The 14,994-nt window shown below is 44.9% G+C and overlaps 1 protein-coding gene across 1 annotated transcript in view; it reads right to left on the bottom strand.

Annotated features, from left to right (window-relative positions):
* Positions 1–214: 214 nt before the first annotated feature.
* GPX2 (glutathione peroxidase 2) overlaps positions 215–14,994 on the bottom strand; it is a 39,670-nt gene continuing 24,890 nt past the window's right edge. The window contains exon 2 of the mRNA XM_078661988.1: positions 215–1,053. Within this exon, the coding sequence (XP_078518114.1) occupies positions 703–1,053 (351 nt within the window). The 3' untranslated portion in view covers positions 215–702. The remainder of the gene's footprint in view (positions 1,054–14,994) is intronic.

The following is a 14,994-nucleotide window of genomic DNA, read 5'->3' on the forward strand; positions in this document are numbered from 1 at the left end:
ACTCATGAGATACATCGCAAATGGCGACTCACTACTATTGTTGACCATCACAGGACTCAGTAACGCATATGCTCTACAATGTTCTCAATGGCTTTAGCGACAAACCATGTAAATTAACAAAAGACAGCAGCAAGGCTGCTTCTAGAGCATGTTTTTTAACCTTTTCAACTACTGGACACAGAAAACTTTCACAGGGTGTGTCAACAAAGTATAATTTATTCCATCCAAAACTCAAAATGCAGAGAACAGTGACATCCAGGAATATAGCCCAGTTACAACCTTCTGGTACTCTCCCCGCAGAGGTTAGAAGAGTACTTTCATCGAGTAACCATCTACAATCCAGACACTGTTACACAGCATTTACTAAATGTCACTCAGCAATACTTGGATCATGCATGGAAAAGTACATTAGATATCATAAAAGTTGTCAAATTTCCAAAGCTTGTTTTCAGATGTGGAATGGTCCATTGGGAATTCTTGGGATTGAATTCGATCCTGTTTCTTCCGGCTTACGATGGCATTTCCTCCACCATGGTGGCAGCGTGTTGGAAGACATTCAGCGGGGGAATTCGCCTACAGAGTTAACATTTCCTCCAGAAACCAGGTTTTTCTTTATCACTTATTTTAGCAAGGGTGATCACTGATGACAAAACAGTGACTGAGAAGGGCTCTTTCCATGATTCTGATAAGCAGATTGCATTCCTATTTGGCAAGTTTCAACAGTCGTTGGATGTCGGGTTCGATGTTTATCGTTTGAAAGTCCTTGCTGTAGCGCTTGAAGGCCTCTCCTTCTGGCCCAATGAGAAATTTCTCAAAGTTCCAGGAGACGTCTGCTCGGTGGACTGGGCTCCAGACAATGAATTTCGGATCTGTGATGAGGGAGGCGGAATTGTCATCGGGGGCAGCCATTTTGTCCTTCAGATAAGAGAAGACAGGGTGAGTATCCCTGCCATTAACATCACATTTTTGAAAGAGGGTGAAATTGGGTTCAAATCCATGTCCCGGGCGGACATACTTTAGGGATTTTAGAATTTCTTCATTCGTACAGTTTTCCTGTCAGATAAAAAATAAATTATGTTAAGAACATCAGTATGATAAAAATATTCAGTACACTAAAGCATACATGTTATTGTTATAAAAACAGGTTTTTCAATTGAAACTATGGTAAAGTAACCATATTGCTCTACAACACACTAGCACCCAATCACCCTGTCCTTGATTTCCCAGTAAAATGTTCCTGCCACACTCCCGGTGCTAGGGCCTGCGATCAATAGGGTATTCATAATAAAGATCTGCATAAAATGTAAAAAAAATACAGTTTCTTAACTCATCTATGGGTCATCAACAATATGACCAGATGTATGTTTGTGTTGAAGATAGCTTGCAAGTGAGAGGTGAATTCTTTCTTTCATATTGGTTCCCTGAGTTACAGCAACAGTAGGTAGGTCCTTTCAGTCCTCCATCCTCCCTACAAATGTCCTTATCCCTTAGCTCCCTCTGCAGACCACTCACCAACATTCTATTACATCATTCACTCTCCGCATTCCAGACACCGCTCAGACATGCAGGGAATGGGGACACTTGATACTACCCACCTCTCTTTCTTACAAACAACAAACAAAGAATAGCCATTCCCTTGCATTTATAGTACTGGGGAAATCATTCACAATCACTCAGTTGCCAACATGTCTAGCTTACCCTTTCACCCAACAATAATCTGTTCAACTCTCCAATACTCACGCAGACATACAAAGACAACAGATAGTAGTCACAACCACTCTGCAACTGTTCAATACATGAGGATCCGCACACGTCAATTCAAACAAAGACATTAGACAACAACTACGTTGTGACTGCCATTGCACAATGGTTCAAGACATGCAAGTCTTGCGGAATCCTTGGACATGAGGCTGTACCGCCACATGTCTGCACACTCACAATGACGTCTCCCAACAATTGTACATGCAAGCGATGTTGTCATATGACAACCAGGGCAAGAAACCCAAAGACTTCCTACTACAAAGGGGCCTATTTCGATGTTGGGCGGAATTGCTTTCGCCCAACACCGACTCGGTCCTGGGACCGACCGACACCCGGTCGGCAGTCCCGATCACCTCATTAGGATGCGACCAAACACTGTTTGGTCACATTCCTACATTTCACTATGGGAGCATGCATTACGGCCATAAACCAAACGTAATGCATGCTCCCATAGTGAAATGTGAGGAGTGGTTCACCCCTGCACCCCACGGCAGGCACCTAAAGGTGCCTGCCAAAAGGTGCAGGGATCAACAGAGGGGCTTCATAGGTGCCCGCTTGGCTGCCAACAGGAGGCCTTCCACCAAAGGGGGCCCTGCTGGAGACCCCCAAACATGTTTTCTGACATAGTTTCCATGTCAGGCAGCCTGGCACGGAAACCATGCCAGAAACCGTGCATTGTAATCTCAAGGGTGAAAAGGCCCACACTTGACATTACTGGCCAGATTCCGACTGGCAGACGGGCTCTATGAGCCCGTCGGAAGCCAGCCAGAATGACCGGCCGATTTACTTTCTGACCGCCTATATGTTATTTAGGCGGTAGGAAAGTAAACCGAGGAGCCCATTACGATGTGGCTCGGGTGTTTCCGACCATCGGTCGGAGCCTTTCGAGCCGCATCGTAATCGGACCCAAAGTGTTTCACAGTCATCCCTAACTATACACATACAAAGCACACAACAAAACACAAACTGACAGTTTCACCCTAAATCACCGCAACTCAAAATTCCCTTGAAAAGATTCCATAACAAAACCTGTAATCACAACTACACTCATATACAATTTACCGAAGCATCAACTTCACTTTACTAAATTACACAGCAAAACAAACCCTCACTCTTTCTCCATCTTTCACCCAGTCACACTAGCTGGCCAAACCAACATGACCAAGTACCAGGCTGAAGAAATCCTTTAAACTGCACCCAGCCCCACGCCGATTGGAAACTTCACCAGAAAAAGCGGGAACATCCTGCAAACACAATGACAACAGCCACCACTAGACGCATACTGAGATATTCTTGACACAATAATCAAACACTAAAGCTGTCCAGCAATACCATTATTGACATCAGAGGGAAACAACCTTTACAACACAACTTTTAGAACGCACTACCATTACAACGAAACTTTTACAACGCAACATCCATTACATCGCATGCCATTACAACGCAACCATTACAACGCATGACACTACAACGCATACCACTACAACGCATGTCATTACAACGCACACCATTACAACGCATAACATTACAACGCATAGTACCCTTACACTATCCAACACTTACCCTACTGTTGCACCCCCCTGGAGTTAGAATAGTAATTTTTACCCCTACACTATCCAACACTTACCCTACTGTTGCACCCCCCAGGTGTTAGAATAGTAATTTTTACCCCTACACTATCCAATACTTGCCATACATGCAATGTAATGTTATGCATTGTAATGGTATACGTTGTAAAGGTAGTATGCGTTTTAATGGAATGCGTTGTAAAGGTAGTTTTAAAAAATTAGTTGTAATGGCATGCGCTGTAATGGAATGCGTTGTAATGGATGTTGCGTTGTAAAAAATGCATTGTAAAGGTATGCGTTGTAAAAGTATGCGCTGTAACGTCATACATCCGACACCAGATCACGCCAAAAGCAAAGAAGTCAGCACCTACAACACACTAGAGCGACATCAAACACTACCATTTAATCACAACACTGACATACTCCATGATATGCACTATGAAACAATCCCAGATGTCCTCGGCCTTCTGTACCACCCACCTGCCATACCATGTCAAAAGGCTAAGAAGTTCTCACCGACAACACGCTAGACCTATATTAAACACTACCATTCAATAACAGGGTGCTATAAAATATGTGGAATGCCTTTAACCCCTTCCACGCGGAAGGGGTGCGCGGCGCTGCGATGCTCGTGACGAGCCCAGCTCGTCATGCTGCACAGTGGAGCTGTGCTCATGACGAGCAGGGTTCGTCACAACTTTGCACACTCAAATAGAACGCCCGAACAGGCGGGGAATTAGCCGCGCGTGGAAGGGCTGCGGCAGTTATGATGAGCTCAGCTCGTCATGAGCGCAGCTCCGCTGGGCCTCATGACGAGCTCAGCTCGTCATAAGCATGCAAGGGGTTAACCAGTTCTCTGGGACCGCACGCTGTCCTCCTCAAACTCAGCCAGATCCCATGTGCTCTCCAGAGTTCTTGCTTGTCACATGTAGCATTCCCTCTAGCGCTGCATCCAGCTTGCTCGCAATGTATGAGCACAGCAAGCTCGACAATTGAATTCAAATGGAGAGATGTGCACGCATCTCAGTACACTTCCATAAACTGGGCATGCAGAATCCTCGAAAGGCATGGACTAGCCTGTGCCGCAGTCACCTTAAGTGAGAAACCGTGCTGTGCACTCACTTGTGGAAAAGTAAATTTTGCCATGTTCTGTGTCCCTACGCCCCATCCATCATATGTTATGTATGCATGACCAATATGCATATGTTATTCCCCATTTCTGATTAATGGCGCAATTACAGTTGTGTCCACCTCTAATATGTTAGTTTCCAGTCCTCGTGAATACTACGAATATCAGGCCTATGTAAAATAATGTTGCCACGTTTCTCAGTGTGCACGTTATTCCATTATAAAGTCCCCGTTTCTAGGCCTCAAAAGGGCCCGGACCCTGGATTCAGCTCCTGTCTCCTGAAAGCCTCGCTGAGGAGCGATACAGCCCCCACCTGTATCCTCGACCTTTCACTTACTTCCTGCCTCGCACTGCCCGGTGCAGCCCGGCCCTGCCTCTAAGTCTGCCAAAAGTATGTTATAGTTCCAGCTATCAGTTCAGTCCTCCTCCTTTGCATTCCTAAGCTACTGAACTGCATCAATAGTTTCCGTCGTTGTCTAGCCTTCTCGTCTCCCTGTTAGAGAAATACTGTATTTAATGGTCATTTAGTATTCTTCATCACGCATTTCATGTAGAATAATGCATGGTCCAGTCTTAGAATCAAGTTAGCCTCTCCCCTCATGACTTCTAGTTTATATCGACATGTTCCCTAAACATTAGATACCAGATAGGGTTTAGGTACATGTCGCTCCGACCCTCCAGACTCTAGTCTCTGCTCCTAGCACAGAGTTCGTAGCCCCCAGCTTCTCCTAGTAACACGTCATTGCCAGTTTTCGCGCACCATTAGGTTAGAGGTCCCGGCTCCTTAGGTAGCCCCCTCCTATGTTTCCGCCCATTCATGACATATTCTGTTACGTTTTACTTCACATGTCTAAGTAAACTCCCAGTTACACCTCTTTTTACTGTTATCTCTCGCGACTGCTACACGTCATGCCTTCTGCTCCACCCACTGCTACGCCTACTGCAATGTAATGCTATGTGTTTGCGTTATGTATATAAATGAATGTCTTGTTATTGAATGTTAGCGAGCTCATCCCAGACCAAGCCCCGGCAGCTGCCGGGCCTCTTTTCCCCTGTCATCCTGTTCCTATGCAGGTTGTCCTGATCCTGTCCTTATGCTGTAATAAACCTGCAGAAACTCCTACTACCTCGAATCTTGACTCTTATTTATTGAGCTATCTGTTATTCATTCATTCATCCAAAAATAGGGTATTATTTATTTATTTACCACATAATGGCGCCCGAACAGGGACTTGCCCTTTCCCCACGCGTCGGTGAAGCCACGCCGACCCCCTGACCCTCTGCAGTCGTGACGGAACCATACCGTGCACCTGGCAGATATTTCTGCTTCAAGTATCCCTCAGGCCCACGGAGGAGACGGAGGAGGCGGTCCAGCATCCGAACGAGACGGTGGAGGAACGCGGCGAGTCCCGACCAGAGCCCAAGCCGAGAGTCCAAGGTCCGAGGTATCCGGAGGTCCACCCGTAACTGAAGTCCGAAGTCCGAAGTTCGTCGTCGTAGTCCAGTCCCGTCCGAGGCCTTCCGTTCCGTGCTGCCCGGTGAGTACCATTGCTGGGGTAGTGTCTAGACAGGGTCAGTCTAAATTGACTCTGGTCCGTGGGTTGGTGGTACCCAAGCTCACAAACGAAGTGTTCACCTAGGTGGATACGGGTCTTGATGTGTTCCTTTATGGGACCGGTATGTTCCGTACTGATTATAGCAGTGCATCCAGTAACTCTAGTCTGTTCCGTTCTCGAGAATTCTGTTCTGTTTTCAGTATTTTCAGGTAGTATTCTGTTCGAACTGTTATTTATAATGTTGTTTAATGTATTTCCAATGTCGTGGTATGCCTGAATTGTTTCCCCAATTGTTATTGTTTTTCGTGTATTGTATTGTGTTCCGATTCAAGTTTAGAATGCCGCTCTTTTCCAAGTTACGTCAGTTAAAAACTAGAAAGGGTCTGCTGGAAGCAGCAGTTCCTGTTCCGCCTAGGGACAGTCCAGGTCACTTTATGTATCAGAAACATGGCATAAGCGCCATATTGTATCTAGATTTATGGGTAGAGTATACCAAACAGTTAGAAGAAAAGTATAGATGGCCCGTATCGGGTACATGGGATGCCGAATGTATCATGCGAGTAGAAGAAGCATTATGGAAAAAGAAAGCCAGACAGTCACAGAAAGATGCCATCGAGTTATGGCGTAAGGAAGCTCATAAAAGAACGGAAAAGGAAGTCAGAAAGTCAGAGTTAAGTAGAGAATCCCAAGAACGAACCCAAGAAAGAGAATTAATCGAGATAGGTGAACAAGTTAAAGCCGAACAGTCAGACAGACAGAGGCATGCCCTTATTAAGGGTATGTATCCTCTCCTTGCCGAAGGCTCGCCAAAAGCGACCCCAGAGGCACCCAGTAATTTCCCGCCACCATTAGTTCCGACCAAGCTACGTCACAAACCGACCGCTGCTGATATTTTTATTTCGTCCTATTTGGACGACACAGTCCCAGAATATGCAAATCCTGTTCGCGCTCCGCTAGTCCCTGTAAATCAGGCACTTCCCGTTCCTCCAGACACCGGAGTACCTGTTACGGTACCCCCGGGTCAGCCTGCCATACAAGTTCAGCCCACGTTACAATTACCGACCCTGCAAGCACGAAGAATGTCAGTCGACGATTCTAGTCTAGGGGCCGCAGGAGGAGGTCCTCCTCAAACCCCGCCGCCACACAAACGTTTATCAGCACTCGAATTACATGCTCAAGCATCACAGCGTACTCCTAAAAGTAATAAGTCTGTTACAGAAATCAGACAAGCCCTTGCCGAATGTGTTTATGATCCAGTTCCAGGCGAATATAATATGGTTTTATATTCCGTACGCGTAAGAAGGGTGACCGAGTATCTAGTCACCTTACCAAATATGAAAGAAGATCTAGACAGAATATATCGTTTCATCCGTACAGGGGATGATCCAGAAAGTATTGGCGAGATCATGTCTCAAAGGAAAGCCGAGATTCAGCTCATGATATTAAAGTTCCTGATCAATTGTCTAATAAGAGAACAAGATTACCCGTCTAAAGATCCCGCCGAAATGAGAATCCTGACAAGGTGGGGTGATAATATAGCCGAGGGTAAGCACAAGACCATTAGTGCCATGGAAAGTATGTACAAGAAAATTCGTAAAGAAATAGTAAGGTTACACGAACAGCGTAAAGCAGCACAAGTAAGTGAAAAAGAAAGTATCTCTGATCCTGAAGAGGAAGACGAGAATCCCGCCAGAATAGCGTATGTAGGGAAATCCAGATTTCCAGATCGCCATTTACGTCTAGAACCCAAGTCTATTTTTCATCATCCAGCACCAGAACGAGAGCCTTGTTCTCTAGAACAAGTATTTCAAGCTACCGATCACATTCTGAAATCACGAGTCGGTTATAGCGAGTTAAGCACCATGCATGAACAAGAATTAGCCCGATCAGCAGTCCGATGGATTACTGATTCTACCACTTTTCCAGACGAAATAGTGGCACAAATGTTTCTGAAACTGCCCCCAGCCGAGCAACGACTGGTGGGTATGTATATGATCCAGCACCTCATTACTCAGTATGAGGGTCAACACTCTGATCCAGGCCCGTTACACGATATCCTGAACGAGTTACTCCAGTACAGATGGAGAGGTCTAGGTACCGATTTAATTAGTGTTATTCTAGAACAGCGTCACAAGTATAGAACGTTCCTGAACCCGCATTTTGTTCACGTCTCACCCCCAGAAAGTAAACCATTCTACATAGACAGACAGAATCCGTTACGAGAAGTCCACCCAGTCCAAGGGACGGGTGGCGAAATGCAACGAGTGTTTGTATACACTCCGATTTCAAAGATGGAACTCCTCGAAATGAAAAAGCTAATTCCCTGTCATGACAAAGATCCAGCAGGGTTCCATAGAGAATTAAAAGACATGCTCCGTATGGGAGAATACACGTACCCAGATGTCATTAAAATGTTAAAGGTTCTGCTACCCGCAGGGGTGTATGAAAAGTTAAAGGAAAAAGAATGGGAGGTGGGAGAGAAAAAGATCGATTGGACAGCTCTAGAAGCTGAAGACAAGGCACGAGTACCAGGTACCGGTCTTGGAGATAAATGTAAAGAATTACCAGAATTATTGATTCAAGTTTTACCCAGATTATTGACAACTAGAAAAGAAGACTGGGATGCCATCTCAGCCTGTAAACAGAAACAAGATGAAGACATTAGTGATTTTTATTCTAGATTTGAGAAATGTTTCAGTATTAATAGTGGTCTCAAGACAAGTAGTGAGTCATACCCTCATCTTTTCGTTACCAAATTAGTCGAGAATTCAAGTCCACAAATTAAAAACCGAGTTTTGAAAGTCGAAAGCACCTGGCAAGCAAATACTCCGTCCCAGATGCTCCAGATGCTCCAGTATCACCAGAATAGAATTAGAGAAGAGCAAGAACACGAAAGAAAACGTATGAAAGACACGAAAATGAAAGTGCTAGTTGCACAATCTATTCCTCAAGACAGTCAGAAGAGGGGTCCGATTCAAGCCAGTCATCCTGCGGCTCCCGTTAAAGGGAACTGCAATTATTGTAAACAGCCAGGTCATTTTATAAACGAGTGTGCAGTTCTGAAACATAACATAGCTACTGGTAAGACTAAAGAAAGACCACGTCCGCCTAGACAAGAACAAGTTTCACAGATTCCTCAGTCACAGAATGCACCACAGACAGTTACAGTACCGCAGCCTATTGCTGCAACACAGCACGTTACATCGCAGATGTACCAGTATGCACAGTCCGAGTATCCAGAATACCAGTCATATTCATGAAACAGCCTAGAGAGGGAGGTAGGCTTGCCTCTCATCGAGATACCTGTAGACCAAGAAGGTCCCTATGTACACAGTCAAGTATTAGGGAAAGACAGAAAGTTTCTGATCGATACAGGGGCAAGTAGGACCACAATTAGTCACGCCGAAGTTCCAGGGGCTCCGCTCTCAGGCTCAAGAAATGTTTCCCTTGGATTTTCAGGAAAACCCATAGTTAATGAAATATCTCAGCCAGTTACTCTAGAAGTAGGTCCATTGTCCCGTACTACTGATCTGTTACTTACTAAGGCATGTCCAGAAAATCTGTTAGGTATTAAGACACTGAAAGAGTTAGGTGCAGTTATTTGCTGTTCCCCAGAGGGAATACGTCTGTTCCTACGTGACTTTAAGGGTCACTATGTATTACGAGATTTTGATTCCAGATTGTCTAATGTTCCGCAGCATTTATGGGCGCAAGGTCCAACTGATGTAGGTTACATGCAAATCACACCCTATCGTGTGACTCTCAAACCGGGTGTAGTGTTACCCCGAATCAGACAGTACAGATTGCCACCTGAGGCTGTAGCAGCCTTATCCAAAATTATTGACGAGCTCATGGCTCAAGGAGTAGTTGTAGAAACTGACTCCAATGTATGCAATTCTCCGATCATTCCAGTCATGAAACGTACTGATCCAAATGCACCCCCAGTATATCGATTAGTGATTGATTTACGAGAGCTTAATAAATGTATTATTCCTCAGTATCCAGTTGTTCCAGACATTTCTTCCCTGTTAACTGCCATTGATTCCGAAGCCATGTTTTTCACTGTTATTGACCTCAAGAATGCATTTTTTAGTGTTCCAATTCATCCAGACAGCCAGTTTCTTTTCGGATTTTGTTTAAATGGAAGGAGCTATATGTTTACACGCGCTCCTCAAGGTTTCACAGAAAGCCCTAGTATTTACAGTCAAGCACTCAAGAGACAACTAGACAATATTCACATGCCAACTGGCACTGCCCTGCTCCAGTATGTCGATGATCTACTGATCACAGCCCGTTCTGAACGTGCTTGCGAGCGAGCATCACTTACAGTTCTGTATTTTCTAGCCGAGATGGGGCACAAGGTGTCACCTTCAAAGCTTCAATTCTGTGTCCAGCAGGTGGTATACTTAGGACACTTGCTGTCCAAGAGGGGTAGGCAGTTGACACCCGACCGTATCCAGTTAATAGCGAATCTTCTCCAGCCCAGAACCCAGAAGGAGGTACGTGCTTTTATCGGCCTTACTTCTTATTGTAGACAATGGATTCCCCAGTATGCATTTCTAGCCAAGCCACTGATACAGTTAACGACACAGGAGGCAGCCGTATCGACTGTCCTCCCTTGGACATCTGAACATACACTTAGTTTCAACGAGTTAAAGAAAGCCCTATGCCAAGCTCCAGTTCTAGCTACACCGAACTACAGTAAGCCTTTTACACTTTTCGTTACAGAACGCGAAGGTACAGCATTATCTGTTCTCACACAAGATCAAGCAGGTCAATACAAGCCCTGTGCTTATTTTTCAAGCACATTAGATCCGGTCGCCCAGGCGTTGCCTGCGTGCCTCAAGTCAGTTGCAGCCACAGCACTAGCTATCAGACAAAGTGATTCCATAGTTTTAGGACATTCCCTGACGGTACAAGTTCCACATTCAGTAGAAGTTCTTTTAAACCGAACACAAACTCAGCACTTGACAATTGCACGTTTAACAGGTTATGAATTGACACTGTTCCAGCCACACATAGAAATTAAACGCTGCAATGTCCTGAATCCTGCTACACTGTTACCATCAGTTAATTCAAATCCAGACACACATGACTGTGTGGAAGTAGTTAACGTTACGACAAAGCCAAGACAAGACCTGACAGACATTCCGTTACCAGATCCTGACCTGACACTTTATGTGGATGGTTCATGTATGAGAACTAGTACAGGAGAACTAGTCGCCGCATATGCAGTGACTACTGACACTGAAGTTATTGAAACACACCGTATTGATACTCTGTCCGCTCAAGCAGCAGAGCTAGTTGCTCTGACACAAGCCTGTATACATGCCAAAAACCTGAAGGTTAATGTTTACACAGATTCACGTTACGCATTCGGAGTTGTACACGACTTCGGAGTGCTCTGGCAGGAGAGAGGTTTTATGACTTCTCATGGAACCAAGATTCAGCATGGTCTCCTTATTCAAGCTCTGTTAGACGCCATACATTTACCGACATCTATTGCTATCATGAAGTGCAAAGCACATACGAAAGTTACTGACATTATTTCCCAAGGTAATGATCTAGCAGACCGCACAGCCAAGCTTACAGCACAGACACCAGACATTCCAGTAAACATGACACATACTCCAGATCTGATTACATGCATGACAGTTAAGGACCCTACACAAGATGTCATAGATATTCAGTTACATGCTACTCCCGATGAAATCAAGAAATGGTCTGTACAAGGAGGGGTCCAGACAGATCAAGGATGGTTAACGAAGGGTAGAGCCACATGGTTTCTCCCCGATTCTATGGTTCAAGTTATTATCAATACCGCACATAGTCCAGCACATTTAGGAGAAAAAGCTATGTTAGACAGTATCCAGAACATTTGGTTCAACAAGCATTTACGAGCTGCAGCCAAGCAGAAAGTCCGTACCTGTATGATATGTTGCCAGTTTAATCCAGGTAAAAGTGTCCCGGTGGAACAAGGTGGTTTCCAGCCCCCTGACCACCCTTTTGAGGTCCTCCAGATGGATTATATTCAGATGGAGCGATGTCGAGGTTTCAAGTATGTCCTTGTAGTTGTATGCGCTTTGTCCAGGTGGACAGAAGCATATCCAGTCCCAGATTACACAGCCGCGACCACTGCCAAGCAGCTGGTTCGTGAATTCTTCCCTAGATACGGACTCCCTAGAGTCGTATATTCTGACAACGGCCAGCCATTCTCATCCGAACTCATGAAACACGTTTCCCTGTTGTTAGGGTACCAGTGGAAGTTCCATTGTGTACGCCATCCAGAAGCAGCTGGACTAGTCGAAAGACATAATCAGACTCTGAAAATCCGTATAGCAAAAATCTGTAAAGACAAGGGTGTGGACTGGTTAGTAGCTTTGCCAGTCGCTCTATTTTACATGCGTATGGTCGCACATTCCAGATCAGGTCTGTCCCCGTATGAGGTCGTATTCGGCCGCCCCCCTAACATGTGGGGTACTCCTAGACCCCGAAGTATTACCGATGTTTCATGTAATATGCTGACAGATTACCTAGCTTCCTTGATGTCTGCCCTCAACTCATGTCGTTCACAGGTTGCCGCCGCATTTCCAGACAATACAGAGGTGGCACCGCACGAGATCGTTCCAGGATCCTTGGTGATGGTCCGCAATTTTGACAGATCAAGTCCGCTGGAACCACGTTGGAAGGAGCCACGTCAGGTCCTCTTGACCACCCGAACTGCCGTCAAGTTAGAAGGCAGGAAGGGGTGGGTCCACCTCTCTCATGTAAAACTTTTCAAAGGACCAAAGCCAGACTTCAAAGACATTGCCAAGAACATTTCCCCGGATTCGAAGGATTGCCAGAACATTGTTTTAAAGGACTGTCCCGCACCAGACTTTATTACAACCCCTCCCTTGGTAGAGAAAACTCCGCAACAGGAGTATAAGTTAAAGCTCAGGTCTAATAAGTCAGCCAGTTTGATTGTATAAGTCCTCCCCTAGGTGAAACGGTTAGACTGTTTCTGACATGTATAAAATAGACCCCCATAGTGAGAGAGTCAGTCGAAGTTCATTTCAATGCATCGTTTTTCTGAGTTTCATACTATTCATCAGCATAATGATTTCCTGCACCAGTTATGCTTTCTATCTGTATTTTCCAGTTCCTCATGTAAATATGTCTGCTCATGCTACAGTAGAGCACACGTTTAGTGATCTGCCTCCTCACGAATATTCATACCGCCTCGCCATGCGTAATAACACATTCATCCGTATGTTACATTATTCACACCAGACCAGCAATGCCACTAATTGTTGGGTGTGTGGTCGACTCCCCCCTTTCCAGACATCGAAGGGAGTTCTGCCACTGTTTCCTTATCCATTTTCACACAATGGTTCGTGTGGAGCATGGTCCACGCTAACGTCATCCTCAACAGATATGTCTTTTCTTAACAGTACATGTTTCCCAGACAAGCAAGGTTTCCCCCATAGAACAGGTTTAGATCTAGAAAATGAAGTATATAATTTAGGAAATTATTCGTCGAATTTCATGGTTCTGAATGTTCAGTCTGATACTACTCCAGATTCACCCGCTATTTCAGTACTACCAGTCAAAGGCGAATTATGTGTCCGTAGTTATGGTTCTGTACATATAGGTCATAGTGAATGTACTACTGTTATCCAGTATAGTGACAGTAGGAAATCTATTTTTAAAGCTTCACGTCATTCTTATTTTGTTTGTGGTCAAACTGCATATGTCCGTCTGCCCCTCGATTGGGAGGGAACCTGTTACATTGCTTTCCTACTGCCACCTGTTTTTTTAGCCCCACCTGATTATCATAGGAATTCTTTCTTAGTACACACTAGACACAAGAGAAATCTCCCGATTGTCGATTATACTGAAACCGCCGCAGAGCAATTCATTGATATAGATAAAGGTGTTTTCCCTTATTTAGGTACAGTTGTAAATAGTAAGTTAATTCGTAGGTTAACAAGAACCCTTGAAGCTGTAGTAGATGAGACTGCCTCTGCTCTAGGTAACTTAACTGAAGAACAATCCTTTATGAGAATTGTCGTTTTACAGAATCGTCTCGTCCTTGACGTCATACTGGCCGATAGGGGCGGGGCCTGTAGAATTCTCGGATCCAGTTGTTGCATTTTCATTCCAAATAACGCGCCGTCTGTTTATTCAGCTATAACCAGACTCCATAAAATTGCCCATCTGTTACATCAAGATCCAGGCACCTGGACATGGTCCGGTTGGTTCTGGAATGTAATTTCCGCATGGGGATGGAAAGTCCTGTCCTTTCTAGGTATTGCAGTAGCGATCATATTTAGCTGCTGCCTCTGTATACAATGTGGCCCTGCGATTTGCAGCATGTGTGCTACCTCTTGTATTCCTAGTCCCAAGCCCCGTTCTAAATCCCGTTCCAAGACAATTCGAGACGAGCAAATGGTACTGTATGAAATGATAGACGGTATCATGAATATTGATGTTTCCTGATGGAAACGTAGTGACAAGGAGGGAATGTGGAAAAGTAAATTTTGCCATGTTCTGTGTCCCTACGCCCCATCCATCATATGTTATGTATGCATGACCAATATGCATATGTTATTCCCCATTTCTGATTAATGGCGCAATTACAGTTGTGTCCACCTCTAATATGTTAGTTTCCAGTCCTCGTGAATACTACGAATATCAGGCCTATGTAAAATAATGTTGCCACGTTTCTCAGTGTGCACGTTATTCCATTATAAAGTCCCCGTTTCTAGGCCTCAAAAGGGCCCGGACCCTGGATTCAGCTCCTGTCTCCTGAAAGCCTCGCTGAGGAGCGATACAGCCCCCACCTGTATCCTCGACCTTTCACTTACTTCCTGCCTCGCACTGCCCGGTGCAGCCCGGCCCTGCCTCTAAGTCTGCCAAAAGTATGTTATAGTTCCAGCTATCAGTTCAGTCCTCCTCCTTTGCATTCCTAAGCTACTGAACTGCATCAATAGTTTCC

This window comes from Lissotriton helveticus, chromosome 9 (assembly GCF_964261635.1).
Source record: "Lissotriton helveticus chromosome 9, aLisHel1.1, whole genome shotgun sequence".
Classification (NCBI taxonomy): Eukaryota; Metazoa; Chordata; class Amphibia; order Caudata; family Salamandridae; genus Lissotriton; species Lissotriton helveticus.